The sequence below is a fragment of the Schistocerca cancellata genome, chromosome 1 (assembly GCF_023864275.1).
Source record: "Schistocerca cancellata isolate TAMUIC-IGC-003103 chromosome 1, iqSchCanc2.1, whole genome shotgun sequence".
Classification (NCBI taxonomy): domain Eukaryota; kingdom Metazoa; phylum Arthropoda; class Insecta; order Orthoptera; family Acrididae; genus Schistocerca; species Schistocerca cancellata.
In genome coordinates, this window is record NC_064626.1 from 11,948,293 (window position 1) to 11,971,291 (window position 22,999).

Sequence of the window (22,999 nt, forward strand, 5' to 3'; positions counted from 1 at the left end):
TTCTAGGGAAGACTATTGCAACACAATTTCTGCTTTGGTCGCTACTCCCTGAAAAGTACGCAGTGCTCCTCCTTGGGTCGTGAAATGGCCTGTTCCTCTCCAGTGAGGCTCACTAAGTACAAGAATATTCGAGTCATTCACACTCATTTCTCTTTTTCCACACGCTTTACACGTTGCAATCTTTCTTACAGTGTGCAGGAATAGTTTGCACTGTGGTGTTGGTCTAATGGCTTCTTTAATCATGTCTCCCTCCTTCCCCCTAAGAGAACTGACTGGGGGGGCTTGAAGCTCTGCATAATTTAGAATTGAGTACAGCCATGGGGGTTCTCATGGGAAAATTTGAGTGATAAGAAGTTGTAGAATTGAGATGACAGAGGCTAAGAGAACTCTACGAAACAGAACAGCATCCCATCAATCTCAAAAATGAAACAAAAAAGTTTGTTCATATTGTTAGGTGAATCAAGAGACAATATCAGAAAGAGGTTATCAACTCAGTAGAATAATAATAATAATAATAATAATAATAAATTTTGGGCTCCAGCTAAAATTAGACGAGTTCGGAGGAGAATTTTCTGTACCATTACCTGTAGGGAACAGGATTAAAACAGAAAGAAGTACCTGTCAGTAGTACTGTTCAAATGTGTGTGAGCATATAATGTGAGAACGGCAAAAGGTTAACTTAAACAGCATATACACTGAAGTGCCTAGGAAACTGGTATAGGCACATGTATTCAAATACAGAGCTAAGTAAACAGGCAGAACACGATGCTGCAGTCGGCAACACCTATATAAGAGAACTGCCTGCCACAGTTGTTAGATCAGTTACTGCAGCTACAATGGCAGGTTATCAAGATTTAAGAGTGTTTGATGAACATGGTTTTATAGTCAGCACACGAGTGATGTGACATAGCATCTCTGAGGTAGCGATGAAGTGGGGAATTTTCTCATACAACCATTTCACGAATGTACTGTGAATATCAGGAACCCGGTAAAACATCAAATCTCAGACATCGCTGTGGTCAGAAAGAGATCCTGCAAGAACGGACCAATGACATCTGAAGAGAATCATTCAACATGACAGAAGTGCAATCCTTCCACAAATTGCTGCAGATTTCAGTGCTGGGCCATCAACACGTGTCAGCTTGCAAACCATTCAACGAAACATCATCGATATGCGCTTTCAGAGCCAGAGACCCACATGTGTACCCTGGATGACTACACGATAAAATGCTATATGCCTCGCCTGGGCTGTCAAAACTGACATTGTACTGTTGATGGCTGGAAACATGTTGCCTGATCAGACAAGTCTCTTCAAACTGTATCAAGCGGATCATGTCGGCAGGGGACTGTTGAGACTGGTGGAGGCTCTGTAAGGGTGTGAGGTGTGTGCGGTTGGAGTGATATGGAACCAGTGATAAGTGTAGATACGACTCCGACAGGTGACATATGTCATGTGCGTCACTTCTGCACGCTTGCGCGGAGCCTACACAATGTTAGGCAGGTGCACCAGTTTCTTTGAACTGCTTGGAATTTGCTGATGATCTTGCCCTCCTGTCCAACAGTATTGAGGAAACTCTACAAAAAAAGTCAAATCACTAAAGAAAATGGCATAGATAATGGGGCTCAGAATATTCTCTTATATAATTACACTAACAGACACACCACTCATAAACAAAATCTCAGTACAACAAAAGGAAATCAAAGTTGTAGAGAAAAATGTGTATGAGAAAAAATATAACCTCAATGAAAAACCTGTGTTGTGTAATAAAATAAATGACAAAAGCACAATATATTAACAAGAATACATGGAATGAAAAAGACCTTTCGATAGTCAGAAAATCGAAAAGCTAAAAAACAGCTACTCCACTAGGAGTAATGAGTGCAAGTAAACCATTTTCAGAATGCAGAAATAGACAGAATATGGAAGGTAGAAAGAATATTAACCAGAAAATACACTAACAAAAATTATCAAGAAAATTTATACAGGAATCTAGTTTCTAATGAAACAGTGTAAAAGTACACGGAACTGGTAGGAAGAACAACCAATAAGAAACACATTTTGTACTTAAGATATCTGATCGTGGCAATAGAAAATGTATTCATGAGGACAATAGTAGAGAATAGAAGATTTAAAAATGAAACATGCAGATTCGAGAGTGTTAAAGACAAACAAACCAGTCTGCAAACCGAGATCACCAAATAAACAAAGGACAGGGTGGTTTCAGACCAAGAGTGAGAATTGAGATCGGAGTAGGTTCTAGACCACCAGGCAAGCAATAAGTTCTGTCTATAAAAAGGACGGGCAGTCCAATGAAGGCCGTAAAATCTCAATAATATATTTATCAAATATTTATTGGTTGTCTTCTTTGGTCTAAAAGCCCAACAACTTGCATTTGGCACAACTAAAGCTTCAGTTGTTTCAGAGCCCGTATCCCCCTCTGAGAACATACGATAAAGCCACACCTCCGACAGTTGCAGAGCTCCCAGTTCCTCCAAAGCTGGAGTCTGGTTAACAATCCAGCACTGCCTCTACCACTGCTGTGGCAGTTCGTACAGACCTTTGCGGGCCAAAAAGCAAACAGAAGGCTTCCACTGCTGGCAAAAACAATGAGTAAATTGTCAGACCCGATCAGTGTCATTTGACCTGACGGTTCTACTACTTCTGCTTTAGAACCAATGGAATGCAAAATCTGCCCGGGGCAACCACTCACCCCGAAGGCTGAACCTCTACTTGTGACCGACTCTCCACCCCAGCGCAGCAACAGAATGTGTGTGCAAACCCCTTGATAAATGGCTCCCGTACTACAGTGGAACATGAATGGGTTGAGGACTCGGGCAGAGGAGCTGAATCTCCTAACACAGACATACCCCTGATGCTCGTGTTTACAGGAAACACATTTTAAAGCCCCCTCTGCGGGTCCGGGGATTAGAATAGGCCCGAGGTATTCCTGCCTGTCGTAAGAGGCGACTAAAAGGAGTCCATCCCCCTCACGGGGGTAGTTAGCGCCTGCGTCCGGAGACGGACGGTTCCACGACCTATAATTGTGGTCTTTTTGGTTTTTCACTTCTCGTTTCTTCCTTCCTTTGGTTGGTTCCTTTCTTTGTTCTTCTCCACCTCACTGTCTTCCTTACTCTTTCCCTTGACTTCTTCTCCTTGCCTTCTCATTGCCTTCTTCTCCTTGCCTTCTCATTGCCTTCTTCTCCTTGCCTTCTCTGGTCTCTGCCTCGGTGTTTGAGACAGTCTGTCCTCTTTCTCCCTCTCTCTCTTCTTTTTCCTCTTCTTCCTTCCTCCCTGTGCGTGCCTGAAGGCCGACCCACGCGTTCGCACGCGTAGCCGGTGACAGGGTAACGCGTAATTCCCCGCCCTGGGTAGACATGTAAGGCACGCGCGTACCCCCTGGTAAAGGCCAGGCCTGGGGGGGGAGGGGTGATTACCTGAGCTGATACCTTCTGACCATGCCGATTGGTCCCTCCGTCTGTTTCTCGGGAGGTGTGACCTGAGGTGTAAACATTCACCTAAGTCGGGAGTGCCCTCTGAGAGGGTCCCCACAAGGAAGGAGCGCGCCATCGGAGATGCTGGCAATCATGGGGGATTCCTCCGCAATGGATTTCACTCCATCTCTCTTGACTTCTGCCCAAAAACGGAAACGTGACCAGCCACCAGTGACAAAAGTACTACCGCCTGCCCCACAGTTCCTCGTCGTTTCTCGATCTGAGGACGGAAAGGATTTTTCCTCTGTCAACCCTTTCGTTATCCAGAAGGGCGTAGATGCCATAGCCGGATCTGTCAAATCTAGTACCAGGTTGCGTAACGGTACCTTATTACTAGAAACTAAGAGCGCCTTTCAGGCACAAAAACTGCTTCGGGCCACACACCTGTACACGTTCCCTGTCCGGGTGGAGGTCCACCGAACTTTGAATTCGTCTCGTGGTGTAGTCTATACTAGCTCCCTCGACGGATTGACTGGCGAGGAGATTCAATCTTTCCTCGCTGAGTAGGGCATGACGGCTGTCCATAGGGTCATGAAAAAGGTCAACAATGACCTTGTACCGACCCGGACACTTTTCTTGACTTTCGATAGTGTTAAGCTGCCATCGCGCATCAAGGCGGGCTACGAGGTTATTTCTGTTCGCCCCTATGTCCCGACACCTACGCGCTGCTACCAGTGTCAGCGTTTCAATCACACTCGACAGTCTTGTTCCAATGCGGCTAAATGTGTCACTTGTGGCATGGATGCCCATGAGGGTGACTGTCCACCTCCGTCTCCTCGTTGTGTGAACTGTCAGGGTGACCATGCCGCATCCTCCCGCGACTGTCCTGTCTATAAGGAAGAACGCTGTATCCAAGAAATTCGGGTCAAAGAGAAAGTGTCCACCTCGGCTGCTCGCAAGCTATTGGCTAGTAGGAAGCCCACGCTGCTCCCAGCGGGGAAATACAGTACTGTCCTCGCCTCTCCTCGGACTACCCGGGAGGTGGCAACCCAGACATGCGATCTGACCTTCAGCACCACGGTCGTCCGTTCGGCCAGTGCTAAGATCACGCGGTCGACGTCTCCTCTTCCTCCCGTCACCCCACAGACACCAGCCCCTTCATCAGCTTCTGCTAAGACGAAGACCCAGAAGTCCGATGCACGGGCCTTCAAGAAGGAACCATCCCGTGCAGACTTCGTACGTACCTCGACCTCCCAGCCTTCGACCGGTACTTCCACCAAACGTCCTTCCAAGAAGGCTCATAGGAAGCACAGTTCTCCTTCTCTGCCACGGCGCATTTCTTCTCCTGCGCCACCCAGCAGTTGCTGCCCCAGGCCGTCATCCGTTTCGCCTGGCCGCACCGCTGGTAGCTGAACATCTGGCCGTTCACCGGCGGAGGAAGCTCCCCCTCCCGGCCATCCTCCCAAGATGGCCGATGAACCTATAGACCCAATGGACGATGACTGTCCGCCTACTGATAGCGGCGGCAGTGCTCGCTCGAAGCCAGGCCCTCAGCGGCCTTCGAGGTGACCCCTTCTTTCATCTTCCTTTTCTTACGATGGCACTTATTCACTGGAATATTCGCAGCATTCGCTCCAACCGAGAGGACTTGAAGTTGCTGCTCTTCTTGCACCGTCCGCTCGTCGTAGCCCTCCAGGAAACGAAGCTACGCCCATACGATCAAATTGCCTTGGCACACTACATCTCTGTGCGTTTTGACCTACCCCCTGTGGTAGGTGTCCCAGCTCATGGAATGGAGGGGTTATGTTGCTGGTCCGGGATGATATTTACTATGATCCCATCACGTTGCACACCGGCCTGCAGGCAGTTGCCATCCGCATTACTCTCCCCACTTTTACATTTTCCATTTGTACCGTTTACACTCCATCGTCATCTGCTGTTACCAGGGCAGACATGATGCAACTTATTGCTCAGCTACCTGCACCATTTTTGTTAACTGGAGACTTCAATGCCCACCATCCCCTTTGGGGCTCTCCAGCATCCTGCCCGAGGGGCTCCCTGTTAGCAGACCTTTTCAACCAGCTCAATCTTGTCTGCCTCAATACTGGCGCCCCTACTTTTCTTTCGGACACATCTCACACCTACTCCCATTTAGACCTCTCTATATGTACTCCCCAACTTGCACGCCAGTTTGAGTGGTATGCACTTGCTGATACATATTCGAGCGACCACTTCCCGTGTGTTATCCATCTCCTGCAGCATACCCCCTCTCCGTGCTCCTCCAGTTGGACCATCTCCAAGGCAGACTGGGGGCTCTTCTCTTCCAGGGCGACCTTTCAGGATCAAACCTTCACAAGTTGCGATCGTCAGGTCGCACACCTCACGGAAGTCATTCTCGCTGCTGCTGAATATTCCATCCCTCACCCTACTTCTTCTCCACGTCGCGTACCGGTCCCCTGGTGGACCGCAGCATGTAGAGACGCTTTACGTGCTCGTCGACGTGCTTTACGCACCTTTAAACGCCACCCTACAGTGGCAAATTGTATCAATTATAAACGATTACATGCTCAGTGTCGTCGTATTATTAAAGAAAGCAAGAAAGCCAGCTGGGCTGCTTTCACAAGCACCTTCAACAGTTTTACTCCTCCTTCTGTTGTCTGGGGTAGCCTGCGCCGGCTATCTGGCACTAAGGTCCACTCACCAGTTTCTGGCTTGAAGGTCGCGAATGACGTCCTTGTGGCCCCTGAGGCTGTCTCCAATGCCTTCGGCCACTTTTTCGCAAACAGGCAGAGGAGGCTAGGCCACCTAACTTCCGCTCCTCGAATCGTGAAAGTTATAATGCCCCATTTACCATGCGGGAACTCGAAAACGCACTTGGCCGATCACGGTCCTCCGCTCCGGGGCCTGATTCTATTCATATTCAGATGCTGAAGAACCTTTCTCCTGCGGGTAAAGGTTTTCTTCTTCGTACATACAATCGCATCTGGATTGAGGGACATGTTCCCGCATGCTGGCGCGAGTCTATTGCTGTCCCGATTCCTAAGCCGGGGAAGGACAAGCACTTGCCTTCCAGTTATCGACCTATCTCGCTTACCAGCTGTGTCTGTAAAGTGATGGAGCGAATGGTTAACTCTCAATTGGTTTGGCTGCTCGAGTCTCGACGCCTACTTACCAATGTACAATGTGGATTTCGTAGGCGCCGCTCTGCTGTTGACCATCTGGTTACCTTGTCGACCTTCATTATGAACAACTTCTTGCGGAAGCGCCCGACCGCGGCTGTGTTCTTTGATTTGGAAAAGGCTTACGACACCTGTTGGAGGGCGGGCATTCTCTGCACCATGTATACATGGGGCCTTCGCGGTCGCCTCCCTCTTTTTATTCGTTCCTTTTTAATGGATCGACAGTTCAGGGTACATGTGGGTTCTGTCCTGTCAGACACCTTTCGCCAGGAGAATGGGGTGCCACAGGTCTCAGTTTTGAGCGTCGCTCTCTTTGCCATCGCGATCAATCCAATAATGGATTGCCTCCCAGCTGATGTATCAGGCTCCCTTTTCGTGGACGATTTTACCATCTATTGCAGCGCGCAGTGTACACGTGTCCTGGAGTGCTGTCTTCAGCGTTCTCTTGACCGTCTTTACTCCTGGAGTGTCGCCAATGGCTTCCGTTTTTCTGCCGAGAAGACGGTCTGTATTAACTTCTGGCGCTACAAAGAGTTTCTCCCACCGTCCTTACGACTCGGTCCCGTTGCTCTCCCAATCGTGGAGACAACCAAATTTTTAGGCCTTACATTTGACAGGAAACTTAGCTGGTCTCCACATGTGTCATATTTGGCCGCCCGTTGTACCCGTTCTTTAAATTCCTCCGTGTTCTCAGTGGTATGTCGTGGGGAGGGGATCGAACCGTCCTACTTCTGTCTATATCGGTCGATCGTCCGCTCCAAGCTGGATTATGAGAGCTTCGTATACTCCTCTGCACGGCCCTCCATCTTACGCCGCCTCAACTCCATACAACATCGGGGTTTACGACTTGCGATCGGAGCATTTTATACTAGTCCCGTAGAGAGTCTTCATGCTGATGCTGGCGAATTGCCACTCACCTACCGGCGCGATATACTGCTTTGTCGGTATGCCTGTCGGCTACTGTCAATGCCCGACCACCCGTCTTATCGTTCCTTTTTTGACGACTCTCTCGACCGTCAATACGGGTTGTATGTCTCTGCCCTGCTACCCCCTGGAGTTCGCTTTCGTCGCCTCCTTCAACACCTTAATTTTTCACTCCCTGCAACCTTTCGAGTGGGCGAGAGTCACACGCCACCTTGGCTCCAGGCTCAGGTCCGCGTTCATCTTGACCTCAGCTCGCTCTCAAAAGAGGTTACCCCCGGTTCGGTCTACCACTCCCGTTTTGTGGAACTTCGTTCGAAGTTCATCCATATGACTTTCATTTATACAGATGGCTCTAAGACCAATGACGGGGTCGGGTGTTCCTTTATTGTCGGGGCACAAAGTTTCAAATACCGGCTCCATGGCCATTGTTCGGTCTTCACAGCTGAGCTCTTTGCCCTCTACCAGGCTGTTCTTTACATCTGCCGCCACCGACATTCTGCTTATGTCATCTGCTCCGATTCCCTGAGTGCCATCCAGAGCCTCAGTGATCCGTATCCGGTTCACCCTTTCGTGCACCGGATCCAACGCTCTCTTCGGCAGCTGGTGGACGTCGGTTCTCCGGTTAGCTTTATGTGGGTCCCTGGCCATGTCGGTATCCCTGGGAACGAAGCTGCAGATGCCGCGGCCAAGGCTGCGGTCCTCCAGCCTCGGACAGCTTCTTGTTGTGTCCCTTCGTCAGATTTTAGCAGGGTTATTTGTCGGCGCATTTTCTCGCTGTGGCATGCCGATTGGGCTGCCCTTACAGACAACAAGCTTCGGGCCTTGAAACCTCTTCCCGTGGCTTGGACGTCCTCCACACGCCCTTCTCAGCAGGAGGAGGTAGTTTTGGCCCGGTTAAGAATTGGACACTGCCGGTTCAGCCATTGCCATCTGCTGACGGCTGCGCCGGCGCCGTTCTGCCCATGTGGGCAATTGCTGACGGTCCGCCACATTTTAATGTCCTGCCCGGCTTTTAACGCACTGCATCTCGATCTTAACCTGCCATGTACTTTAGATGCCGTTTTAGCAGATGACCCATGAGCAGCTGCTCGTGTTCTTCGTTTTATCAATTTGACAAACCTCACTAAGGACATTTGATGATGCTGTTTTTTAATCCTATGCCTGTCAGTCTGTCTTTTATCGTGTTTTCCCTTTTAGTTGTTGTTTTAAACTTGTGCCTCACGGTGCATTCTTAACGTAGTCAGGGCGCTAATGACCATTGAAGTTGTGCGCCCTAAAACCACAAAAAAAAAAAAAAAAATTTTAAAGCCACTTACGCCCCTGTGCCACGAGGCTATACCCTTCACTGTGAAGATGAAGATGACCTGATTGGGGAAAGAGCCAAGGGTGGGGTTGCCATGTTTGTCAGTAACACACACCACTCCTCTTCCCCCCTTTATTACCGATGTACGAGCAGCAGCCATTGAAGCTCGTGTCAGCCAGATCGTCACCACTTGCTCACTGTATTTACCTCCACAGGATGTGATAGATTGTGAATCTCTCACAGACTTTGTTGAGCAACTCCCCCAGCCATTCCTTCTACTGAGTGACTTTAACCCAGATAATGTATTACAGGGTTTAAATTCAACATGCCCTAGAGGTTGAGATTTGGAGAACCTCATGGTGTGTCAGGAGTTGTGCATCTTCAATACGGGCAATCTTACTCATATCTTGGCTGCTACTAAGTCGTCCTTGGCCTTCGACTTCTCTTTCTGCTCTATGGCTCTAGGAGACTTTGCTCATTGAGAAGGGACCTTCATTCCAGTGACCACTTACCACTCTCGGTCCACCTACCAGATGGGACATTAGTACAGAGCTAACTGGACGATGGCCGAGTTTCGACACGGGAGCAGTGTCCAGGAGCGGGAGGGCCACGTCACGCTAGTGACCCACCGTGCCTTTGAGTTCTCTATCCTGAAGTCCTGATGTCATCTTAGGCGGCAAGCTGTTTCGTGGTAGACTGATGAGTGCTGCTCGGCAATCCGGGTCAGTCATGCAGCTTAAGACAGTTTCAAATGTTGCCCAAGAGCAGACAATCTCGTAGCCTTTAGAGTCACGAGAGCCAGGACTTGATGAATGATTAAGGAGAATGAGAAAATGTTATGGCAAGTGTTCCTGGACTCTTATCAACTGTTTCACTTGTTCTACAAAGGTATGGGAAGCTGTTAGAAGAATTTCCAGTAAATGCAGTCATTTATCCATAGTAGTAGTGTTAAAGCAAGGGTGTCTCAAACATCATCCACGTACATTGTCCAGACAATGGCAGAGTATCTTGCAACATCTACTGCCACTGCCTGCCAGGATCCAGCATTCAGTCGCTACTGTGTGACTGTAGGGACGGGTCGGTTGGACTTCAGAGCCAACAGTTTCGACTGCCATTTCTCCATGTGGGAGCTGGATTCGTCACTGTCTGAGGCTGTGGTACTGCACCTGGTCATGACCAATTGCAGTACAGCATGTTTGACATTTGGCAGCAGTGTCAAAGGAAATTCTCCCTGGGTATTTTAATCTTACAGGAAGACCACTTTCCCAATTCGTGGAGAGAGGCAATTTTGATACCTCTTCCCAAACCAGTTAAAGATTGAACATGTCACAGTAGTTACTGGAGCATCACCTTAACAAACTGTGTAGGCGTCTGAAGCGGATAGACAACTGTTGTGTGGTTTGCATGTTTTAAACTGGTCAACTCTTTGGTTGTTCTCTGTATGGATTCAGGAGATTTCGATCTACTGTTGACAATCTGACTCTGCTACGGGTGGCCATTCAGCAGTGTATTCCTTGATATCCATAAGGCAAATGACATCACTTGGAGACATTGTTCTAGGACAGCTCTTCTAGCTCTAGCTCTAGCTCTACCTTCCCATCTTCATATGATCCTTCTTAACAAGTTGGAGACATGCTGTCAAACTGTTTTGATTAGGGGAATGGTGTTCCTCTATGAGTGTTTTAAAGTGTGCCCTCTTTGCCATGGCCATGAACAGTATCACATTTGTTGTAAAGAGTCTTGTACAGGGCTCCTTATTTGTGGGTGATTTTGCTTCCTCCAGTATTGCAACAGTGACTTGTCAGTTGCAGTTTACAGTGCAGATGTTAGAGGACAGGTTTCCAGTTTCCTGCAGATGTGTGTGTGTGTGTGGGTATGAATGCAAGTGTGCATGTGTCGGTGTGGGTGTGTGCGTGTTCATTTTAATCATTCTCATCGCATTTTTAATTTGTGTGATTTGTGTGTGGATTTTTTTTTTAATACATTATTTTAAGACATTTTAGCGGAGCACGATAGCTCTGTAGTTATATTTATGGCTGGGTCTAAACAGAGGGACTCTGTCAGTTGCTCTGTTGCTTTCCCTCATCGTGTCCACAAGGTCTGACTGCCTCAAAACTGTTCTCTCTTTGGTGTGGAATTATACATGATCTTGTGAGCTTTGGACCAGATGAAGCATGCTTAGAGTTATCTGTTAAGATTCCATGAGTGCTCTTCACTTTCTACAATGGTTGCACCCAGCAGATAAAGTAGTCCAGACTATCCAGGACACCCTCTCCACGTACAAGGGAATGGTTTATAATAAGCTGCACCTAATAAGGCCACAGCATACCTCCTTGCAGTCAGACGGGTGGGATGAGGCCCTCCTTACTCATCTGGGCATGGACTGCAGCCCTGTGACACGACTTCTTGTTCCAGTGAGAGGACTTTCAAATATGTGGTGCTTTTGGTGCACAGATCACAGTGCGCCACATTTTTGGACTGAAGGGCAGCATCTCAAATGCCAACAAATTTGCCTTCTAACTTAACTAACAGTCGAATGAATGTGGTACGGCATTCACAATTTTGTGAATTGTCACACTTATTTCCTAAAATGTCAGGGTGATGTTTTTAGTGTGTTATCAGTTGGCTGGCTCATCCATGTTTTTGGTAAGTGATCAGCCAGCCACATTTCCTTTGAATCTGTTTTTGTTTTCCTCTTGTCTTTCTTAGTTTTACTTAAGTTTTATAAAATATGTGAACAGTTTTAACACTATCTTTCATGATTTGAGCTTGTGTGATTGTGCAGATGATCATGGGTGGAACTGGGTGAGAGTGAGTGCGGTATTATCTCAGATTGTCTTTTATAACTTTTCTTGCCGTTCCCTCAGTTTTAACCACATTAATTTCCACTGATTTCGTAAGGGTGTTGATAACCACCTCACTGAGTGCCCCTAATACTCCCTCCCGAAGGTTTAGGCCAATTAGAAGGCACCGTCAGATCTTGAAAACGGTCTGTACTGTGTGTCCTTGAAAGGCTGCAAGTCTTCAACAGTAAAAACTTAATGACTACTGGGTTACTAAAGAACACTCCAAAAGTAGTAGCATGAAGAGTTACTCAAAACAATGAGTATACTGGTAAGCTGTAGCATATTGCAGGAACACCAGCCTTCATTCTTACTCTCTACGTAACCACAGTGCCGTACACATTAAGGTTACATTCATGTATTGAAAAGCATGTCCACACGTCTGTCACTTAGGCAGAGCAGTGTATGGGAAACGCCGTTAGGCTGACATGGATCAGAAGCATGTTGTCCACCACCATAAGTGTGTATCTCTTGGTCTGGGTACACCTAGTTGGGGGCAGTGACTCCAAAATTTTTGTATGGGAAAGTCACTACATTGGAGTAATAAGGCAAATATCCTGTGCAGGGGCCAAAAAAATGAAAATCCTTCAGCCTCCAGTTGTTAACACATCCTTCTCTTAGGTTTTAATAAACCAGTCCCTGTAGGCAGCTCATTAATGTAAACAGATATAGTTGTTAATGCAACAACTGTCACCTCGTATTACATAGATGAGCTCCCATCTGAATACTTAGTTGACAGTTAACTGACAAATATATCACTAATTTTTGATTCCCAAAGTTCAGTAAAATGTGACGGCTCTCTTATAGTGGAAAACACTGATGATGCTGCACAGTATGCTCCTTGTGTCTCTTGGCAGAATGTTTCACCCTGCCAACGTCTTTTACACACACACACACACACACACACACACACACACACACACACCACATGGTGAAAGGGGGGGGGGGGGGGAGAGACAGTGAATGCACCACATTAGATGGCAGTGTGGTCATATAGGGAACATGGAATGGCCTGCATGTGGCTTGGTTTCATATTTCTCAACAACATATATCACAAACAAAGCCAATTTTGGCCGGCCGAGCGGTTAAAGGCGCTACAGTCTGGAACCGCACGACCGCTACGGTCGCAGGTTCGAATCCTGCCTCGGGCATGGGAGCGTGTGATGTCCTTAGGTTAGTTAGGTTTAAGTAGTTCTAAGTTCTAGGGGACTTATGACCACAGCAGTTGAGTCCCATAGTGCTCAGAGCCATTTGACCCATTTGAAAGCCAATTTTCGCTATGATTTCATTATTTTTGATTTGTTGGGGACATAATGAACGTAAAATTTGTCATTTAAATGGAAATTGCACTGCAGTTTAATCAGTTCTATCAGCACATTCACAGGGATAGACAAAAATGCAGCAAGTTTGATGTCAATTAAGTTTTACATGTTGGAAAATAAGAACGACAGCAGTGCATCGTTGTTTCAAAGTCCTAGCTAGTAAAAATATGTTTCCTAGTAAAACAAAACTTCATTTGGAGACAAATCGAAGCAGTTTGGTAAACAAATCATGAGAATACTTCTCCCACAAGGTAAAAGAAGGGGAGAGATAAAAAAATTACAAAACAAGCTGCAATTCCTGTGGAGGCCCTTCTTTCATCTTACAAAGTTGCATACTCTGTAACAAAAAGTAGGAGATATCATATCATAGTAGAATACATTATTTTACAGTTGCTCTGTCCATGTTATGTATTATGATAGGTGTCCGCTGTCAAACGACTGGCAAGTGTGGCTCTGTCACACAACAGACCAGTCAGCTGTGAGCAGGCAGTGTGCAGCCATTGTGTGTCAGTGTTGTTGTCACAAATCGCAAAGGAGCACCGTCTCTAAATCAAGTGCTCAACACACACACTCCAGAATCTTTTGAAGAAGCGGAAAGTGTGTGCAAAGTTTTTTCTGTGCACATTGACTTGACAGTTAGAAAAAAATCATCGCAGGTGAGCAGACTTGATGTAATCAAAATGAAAGTACCATGAAATGACAATGTGCAGAAATTCACAAAAACAATCAACACTTTAATGATATAACCAACTTTCGAGCCAGAGTGACACCTAGATTGAAGAACATTCCAGAGGAGGGTTTCCTAATATGTTCACATTTCTGGGATGAATGTTCTATATGTTGTACACAATTGGGGGAGACAATGTACAACACCTGAAACATTAAAACCACCACCTAACATTCCTGTATTTTTATTAATTCTCCTATGGCCTTGTCATGTTGGTAACACCAGTTCCCACCTGATCACCAAAGTTAAGCAATGTTGGGTCCATCTAGTAGCTGTTCGGGCAAAAGTGGGTGCTGTTGTTTTAAGGAATACACAAGTTGCTGAATGATGTCCAATTGAAAGACCAGCTTGGTGTGCCAAACAATACATAATTAATAATAATAATAATAATAATAATAATAATAATAAACCCCGTGGAGGCCCGGGAAAAGAATAGGCCTCCGGTATGTTCTGCCAGTCGTAAAAGGCGACGAAAAAACAAACCACTAATAGGGCTAACCCCCCTTTTAGTGTGATTACTTGGTTCAGGACAGAACTAAAGAAGCCTCGGACAAGTGCCGTCATGGTCGGGGATGACGCTTGAACCCTATGCCCGCCCACAATGGTAACGACACTGCTAGCCAACTGGAAAAGGATTTAAATCCGAATAGAGGTGTTTTGCAGGATATGCTTCCTGCAACCACCCTAGAAGGAAAACAAAGACAGAGGATGAGATGGTCAGATGAAGTTAATCGACACCTCATGTTCTGTTATTACCAAGCAACAAACCTAGGAACCAACACAACTGGATACAGATCACAAGTATACACAACATTTATTACCAGATACCCGGAATTAAAATTTTTAACAGAACAACGACTAGCTGATCAGATCCGTGTAATAATAAAAAATAACAGGATACCCCAGTCAGAATTAGAAAACATCAAACAACAAGTACAACAAATACTGGAACAAAATAATGTGCAATCAGAAGAGGAAGAAAACACAGTAATGGACTCAAACATCCCAGAGCAAACAAACAAAGACCAACACGCATCAATTAAACAGTCAGAGGAAAACGAAATCTTAAGACAGCCACCAGAACAAGCACAAATAGAACACGAACAGAGACATGTGTTAGATATAGAAGAGAAATTTCAGCTGACATATATAGAATACAAAGACACAAATACAGACATTAGACAATTCTTGCATAGACCACCAAATAACCCACAAGTCGAAACAACAATAAAAACTATCAACACAATCATACACAACAAAATAAATGAAAACACAACTATGGAAGAGTTACAACTACTGGTTTATATAGGAGCACTCACTACACTAAATATACACACTAGGCAGAGATCAGAACAAACCAACACACAGAAGAAACGCACTAAACCAGCATGGCAACACAGGTTACAGATCAGAATAGAAAAACTGAGAAAAGACATCGGACAGCTAACACAATTTATAAGAAATGAAATATCAGACAAAAAACGAAAAAGGTTAGGTAAAATCTCGCAACAAGAAGCAATAGAGCAATTAGATGAAAAAAAGCAGAAATTGCAAGCATTCGCCAAACGACTTAGAAGATACAAAAAAAGTGAAAATAGAAGGAAACAAAACCAAACATTCAACACAAACCAAAAGAGATTTTACCAAACAATGGATAACACACACATTAAAATAGACAATCCACCAAACATAACAGACATGGAACACTTCTGGAGCAGCATATGGTCAAACCCGGTACAACATAACAGGCATGCACGGTGGATACAAGCAGAAACAGACACATACAAGATGATACCACAAATGCCTGAAGTGATAATTTTGCAACATGAAGTCACCCGAGCAATTAATTCTACACACAATTGGAAAGCCCCTGGAAATGATAAAATAGCAAATTACTGGCTAAAGAAGTTCACCTCAACACATTCACATCTAACTAAATTATTTAACAGTTACATTGCAGACCCATACACATTCCCTGATACACTTGCACATGGAATAACCTATCTGAAACCTAAAGATCAAGCAGACACAGCAAACCCAGCTAAATATCGCCCCATAACATGCCTACCAACAATATACAAAATATTAACTTCAGTCATCACACAGAAATTAATGACACATACAACACAGAACAAAATTATAAATGAAGAACAAAAAGGCTGCTGCAAAGGAGCAAGAGGATGTAAAGAGCAACTGATAACACATGCAGAGGTTATGTAGCAAACTAAAACTAAACAAAGGTCGTTGCACTACGCATACATTGATTACCAAAAAGCTTTTGATAGTGTACCCCACTCATAGTTACTACAAATATTGGAAATATACAAAGTAGATCCTAAATTAATACAGTTCCTAAACATAGTAATGAAAAATTGGAAAACCACACTTAATATCCAAACAAATTCAAATAATATCACATCACAGCCAATACAGATTAAGCGTGGAATATACCAAGGAGACTCATTAAGTCCTTTCTGGTTCTGCCTTGCTCTGAACCCACTATCCAACATGCTAAATAACACAAATTATGGATATAATATTACTGGAACATACTCACACAAAATCACACATTTGCTATACATGGATGATCTAAAACTACTGGCAGCAACAAATCAACAACTCAACCAATTACTAAAGATAACAGAAGTATTCAGCAATGATATAAATATGGCTTTGGGAACAGACAAATGTAAGAGAAATAGCATAGTCAGGGGAAAACACACTAAACAAGAAGATTACATATTGGATAACCACAGTGACTGCATAGAAGCGATGGAAAAAACAGATGCCTATAAATATCTAGGATAGAGACAAAAAATAGGAATAGATAATACAAATATTAAAGAAGAACTAAAAGAAAAATATAGACAAAGACTAACAAAAATACTGAAAACAGAATTGACAGCAAGAAACAAGACAAAAGCTATAAATACTTATGCTATACCAGTATTGACCTACTCATTTGGAGTAGTGAAATGGAGTGACACAGACCTAGAAGCACTCAATACACTTACACGATCACAATGCCACAAATATAGAATACATCACATACATTCAGCAACAGAAAGATTCACATTAAGCAGAAAGGAAGGTGGAGGGGGATTTATAGATATAAAAAACCTACATTATGGACAGGTAGACAATTTAAGAAAATTCTTTCTAGAACGAGCAGAAACTAGCAAAATACACAAAGCAATCACTCATATAAATACATCAGCTACACCATTGCAATTTCATAACCACTTCTACAACCCTTTAGATCACATAACATCAACAGATACAAAGAAAGTAAATTGGAAAAAGAAAACACTACACGGCAAGCACCCGTATCATCTAACACAGCCACACATAGATCAAGACGCATCCAACACATGGCTAAGAAACGGCAATATATACAGTGAGACGGAAGGATTCATGATCGCAATACAGGATCAAACAATAAACACCATATATTACAGCAAGCATATTATTAAAGATCCCAATACCACAACAGATAAATGCAGACTTTGCAAACAACAAATAGAAACAGTAGATCACATCACAAGCGGATGTACAATACTAGCAAATACAGAATACCCCAGAAGACATGACAATGTAGCAAAAATAATACATCAACAACTTGCCATAAAACATAAACTAATAAAACAACACGTTCCCACATACAAGTACACACCACAAAATGTACTGGAGAATGATGAATACAAATTATACTGGAACAGAACGATTATAACAGATAAAACACCACCACATAACAAACCTGACATCATACTCACCAATAAAAAGAAGAAATTAACACAACTAATTGAAATATCCATACCCAACACAACAAATATACAGAAGAAAACAGGAGAAAAAATTGAAAAATACATCCAACTGGCTGAGGAAGTCAAGGACATGTGGCATCAGGATAAAGTCGACATTATCCCAATTATACTATCAACTACAGGAGTCATACCTCACAATATTCACCAGTACATCAATGCAATACAGCTACATCCAAACATATATATAAAACTACAAAAATCTGTAATTATTGATACATGTTCAATTACCCGAAAGTTCCTAAATGCAATATAACATATACCATACAGTTACAAGGAAGTCACGCTTGACCGAGGTCCGCGTCACATTCCATTTTTAACCAGATTTAAGTCTGAGAAAAAAAAAGTCAATAATAATAATAATCCAGTCTCCGAGCATTTTGAACATTTTCTCTGCTCTTCATATGGTTTTAGAGAATAATGTTTTTCAATTGAGTAAGAATTGAAGTCTGTTTTGTGGTCATTTAACTGAACTTTTGGCAGTTACTTTGTGGAGTAGTTACCAGAAATAGTTGTAGTACAGAACTCCCATCATCACTTTCCATTGAAGAACAAGAGCAATTTCTTGATATTTCTTCAAAAGTCCACATGGAAGTCCAAGTATGTTTACTTATCACTTCAGTTGTGGAGTTTGGAGAAGCAGAGATTATCTACAAACAGATGACAAAACCCCATGAAATTTGGTACCTTCTGCAACATCCTACTTGCATGAGGTAGATTTTCACCATTGACAGTCAACACGAAATGTAGATCACAAATGAGTTTGGAAGAGGAGATGAGTCACAGTTTCCAATCGTGTGCTGAGGTTTGAAGAATTGATGATGAAAAGAATTACATTCAGATAAAAGGAGCCATTTATTTAAAAATTATATTAAGAACTTGGACTGAACTCTGATCGGTAATAAACAATTCAGAACAAAACAGTCTTAAATTTTACATACTCTATAAATCAAGTTTCATCAAAGGTATAAATTTAATTACAAACAATATCTCTGAAACAGTAATCAATCGTGCATAATTATGACAAAACAAAAGTAAATCATTATTTTTTTTAAAAAAAACCATTTAAGTGTTATGATGTAGGTAAAAATTATGTGGTAGTGGTAAATAAAATGTAAAAATCAGCTCTTGTGCATTATCAGTAGAACTGTATGCATTTCATATAATTTGTTGAAGCTGCAGAGAAAGCATATACAAGAAAAAAGGCAGACTTCTATCCACATATCATGTCTTTTGATGTTGCTGTGTGTGTCATCTTTCCCACTTTTTGTGTTCTTTATCATAATAATTCATTTAGTTTCTTCATTCGTCCTCATGCATTCTCTCTCATATCAGTTCTGTGCAGTGAACAGGTTTTGTTGCACATCTAAATATTTCTGTATTAAATCATTCGTGTTTTGTATTTCAGGTGAGGAAAACCTGCAACAAAGAGAAACCATTACTCCGACGAAAATCTGAACTTCCACATGACACATATACTCTTAAAGCTCTTATTGACCACAAGCGGGCTGACGAGTATCTTCCGACGCCACCTGATGTCAACAAGTGCTAATGAAGGCAGTTTAGTAACAGACGTGTCTGACTCGGTGGAAGCAGCGCTTGAGGCGGAGCCAGAGGACGTTGATACATCCCTACACAAGTTCCGTCAAGCAGTTCAGCAAAAGTGATAATGCAGTTGGCTGTGCAATTGCAAAATGTATTAATAGCTGTTGCAGCTGAAATAATCCTCACATTTACACTTTGAGTTGTTGCAGTTCAGTAATTTAGGAGGAGCATGATTATAAAGTGCTTTCCAGGAACATTAGAAAAATGAGTATTTGGAGACTAACAGGCCTGAAAAAATGGAGAACCTAGTCCTTGAAAAACTATAGATTTGCAGCGTTACCTCTGTATATATCCTTGCAGGCATTTTTCAACAATCCAGAAAAAACATGTTTATAGTGCCAGGAAAGCTTATGACTGTGGGTGTGCTAAGTTGACCATAAAATGTAGATAACCTATACATAATGTTTTTGTTATTGTCTGATTGTGCTGCCAGCGTATTTTCAGTGTAAATAAAGTGACTTATTACTGCTGTAAGTCACTCTGTTTCACCGATATTAATTTTCATTTTAGAGGTGATGCTTTTCTATATTGAAGGCAATAAAGTTGGGAGATACGCTGTGTAGGAAATTCTGGTAATACAATTAATTGCTTGGAAGAAACTGAAGGGATGTGTGTGTGTGTGTGTGTGTGTGTGTGTGTGTGTGTGTGTGTGTGTGTGTGTGCGTGCGTGCGTGCGTGCGTGCGTGCGCGTGCGTGCGCGCGCGTGTGTTCGTGCGTGGGTGCGTGCGTGCGTGCACATGCGCGCGCTCGTGATGAGAGAGAGCTAAATGCAGCTGAAAGTTTCATAAATTGTTATATAAGGTAACACTGCTTATTAGTATGGCAACATCATGAAGTTGTTTAGTTCAGGAATGGCAGCATTCCCTTGAACATGGGATAATTGCAGAGCATCTAGTGATACAGAATATAGCTTATTTCAAAATACTTAATGGGGTAGTCGATAATTGAGGAACTTCCAGATTCAGCGTTTGGATTTGCCAGTCTGACACAGTGAATAATGCATACTGTTGGAAAAATTGTACTTTTGTGGCCTTTCAAAGTTACGCTCAGAAGTGTTTTTGTGCTGTTATTCTCATCACTCAGTGGCCTTTGAAGCCGTACTTGGAAGCAGTCGTGAGCTTTGCACTCTTTAATGCCTGTAATACATAAGTATTGTTACCAATATAGAGAATTATTTTTATCTTGTGTACAATCCTTCCACGTGATATGTTGCGGCATGTATTTATAATGGCAAAATACAACTTCATATCATTGTTACTCTGATCAAGCATGAATGTTGATATGTGATTCAAGTTGGATTGACCATAGTGCCATAGTTTCATATAATTTGAGAGTAAAGTGTGTTTATATGGTGAGATTGATCACAATTTCTGGGTATTTTTAGTGGACTGATTTTTGTGGAGCACAGAACTGTCATTGAGCTATAACTAATAATTAATTACCTGGAAAGAGAAAGTTGACAGTGTGGCACTAATGTATGAAGTAATAGTTGAGATCGGAAGTTAGCTGTTTTTTGCAACACTGGGGAGATGTATGAGGCTTCCACCATATTTGGTTGAAGCAATTATTATTTGTAGGGAAGAGATGTTTCATGATAATAAACCTAAAATTAGAACCTAGTCATTGATGCCATGTAGTAACTCTTGAATGAAACACTGGTGGGTGCTGTTGAGAACTTTCAATGTTATCAAGTCTGTGATATTTCTGACTTGAAGAGTTTCCTTTCTGTCTGCATGTTATCGAACAGTGTTTTCAAGGAAACTTGTGTGTGACAAGGATCTTTTACTGCATGTACATCCAAAAGCATGGTATTTTTTACTGAAATATTGATGGATGATTATAAAGGCAGGAGGACCATCCTCTTTTTTTTTTAAAGGAAGCAGCTCTTCACAAATCTGTTACCTTACTGAGAACAATGTGCTTACACAGCATGACAGCAAGTTATACTGTGGTTTTTGTTATTTTGGTGATTTTGTGCAGCAATTACTTTCCATATTGCTTACTAATAGATTTACACTGAAGCTATCAGAAACTTCATTTATAATGCAACAAACATGAAAGACAGGGGTTTCTCTCTTCTTGCATATTATTTTAAGGCAGTAAGGTATGTTTTTACAACTACATGGCATGAACTTTTTCCTTTCTTTTCACTGTGACAGTATGTGGCGATCACATTGTATTTTCAGCTCATTAATTATAGGGGCTGAACTGATCAACAGAACATAGTTACCAGAAACTGTAGCTCTGTTGTGGCATGTGCTTAAAGTGACTGTAATGTGTACTTGTTGTACTGTGTGTCCGTATGTATGTATAATGCTGGCTATAATCGTGATTTTGTATAAACTACTGGACCATCAGAGTTGTGTGATATAATTTCTTGTACAGGATGTTTGGAACTCAGGAACTTTCACAATTGAAATATAAAAATTTGATGCAAGATAATGTTTGAAGCTTGTTGAGAATTGCTCTCCTGGTTTTGATTCATTTATTGTCGAAAAACCAAACTTATAACTTGGTTATTATATGGGAAGGTCTTCCATAATGTACACTAATGTGTTCCTTGAAATGAAAAGTATCACTTGAAGTTGAAGCCACATTATTGTGAGTAAAGTTCACTCCATCTTAAAACAAAGCAGACGACATATCTTTTAATACTGCCATATTGATTTGTCGAGCATTGTCTTTGTATTTTCACTAGGTGTTTTGTTTACTTTGATACTATTTTGAAAACTATTACCTTAGTTTCAAAATTCTGATGTACTTCTGTCTTTTAATGTGAAATTTATTTTAAGCCAAAGAGTTGTAATTCCATGAAAGCAATGGTGATTGTTAATATTTTTAAAATGAAATGCAGTAGAATGAGAAGCTTGGCTTAATAATTGACTGCAGGTTACTGTCTGTGGTTTCATGGCTGGGCAGTTGGACAATTTTATAAGTCAGTAACACAATTTTTGTGATCTGTTCAATATTATAAGTTGTGCATACTTTGGTTATACGTATTTATGATTCTTCAGTACAATTCCAGAATTGTGTTATAGAATAAACAAACACTCTTGAAACTGAGTGTGTCATGGAAATGTAAATGCATGCATGCCATTCATTCATTTACGAATGAATAGAAACAAATAATCAGTACATTAAGTAATATGTATATGTAAATGTAAAGTATATATACATATACAACTATTTTCCTTAAGTTTTGAGTCTTTATTGAATAATGTGACTGCACGGAGTAAGTACTGCATGTTTGGCTTTGTCTTATTTCCATATGCGCCAGTGTATCATACCAGAAATGAGAACAGGTATTTTTGTATTGGCATAACTGTTGCCATTGTGTTAGCCGATTGACAAAACCAATACTCCTAATTTTTCTTCAGCATTTGTTAGATGAACAAAAATTGTCTGTTTATAGGCTTTCCAGTACTATTGCGGTAATTCGTTATAGGTACACAGTTCTCAGTAACCAGTTTTGTTTGAATGTGGTTGTAGTTTATTATTTCAGATTTATATGGGAAAGCATGCTTTGTCATAGCAGTATTTTATTTCTGTGAAGTAAATGAGTTATTCTCTCATTAACGTAAAATGACGAAAAACAAGATCTGAGCTGTGTGTAACTGTGGCTGAATGCTGGCACAATATGTCCCTGGTGTCGGTTGTCTACAGCTAACTGAAATGAAAACAATGTAGGATCCTTACTAAATTGACTTTGAGTGACTCATATGTGAACTAATTTTTGATACGATAGTTTATTCAGTCGACTCAAAAACTATGAACTGCTAATGGTGACAGCGTACTTGTGGGTATAGCAACTGATAATTTAAAATATAGTCACAGGGAAGCCTG

General features: G+C 42.5%; 1 protein-coding gene across 4 annotated transcripts in view; it reads left to right on the forward strand.

The window, feature by feature from the left end:
* The window catches only part of LOC126164076 (serine/threonine-protein phosphatase 2A 56 kDa regulatory subunit gamma isoform), a 382,345-nt gene extending 361,340 nt beyond the window's left edge, over positions 1 to 21,005 (forward strand). For all 4 annotated transcript variants that reach the window (XM_049920208.1, XM_049920210.1, XM_049920211.1 and 1 more), the window contains one exon: positions 18,960 to 21,005. In XM_049920208.1, the coding sequence (XP_049776165.1) occupies positions 18,960 to 19,103 (144 nt within the window). In that variant the 3' untranslated portion in view covers positions 19,104 to 21,005. The remainder of the gene's footprint in view (positions 1 to 18,959) is intronic.
* The last annotated feature ends 1,994 nt before the right edge of the window (positions 21,006 to 22,999 follow it).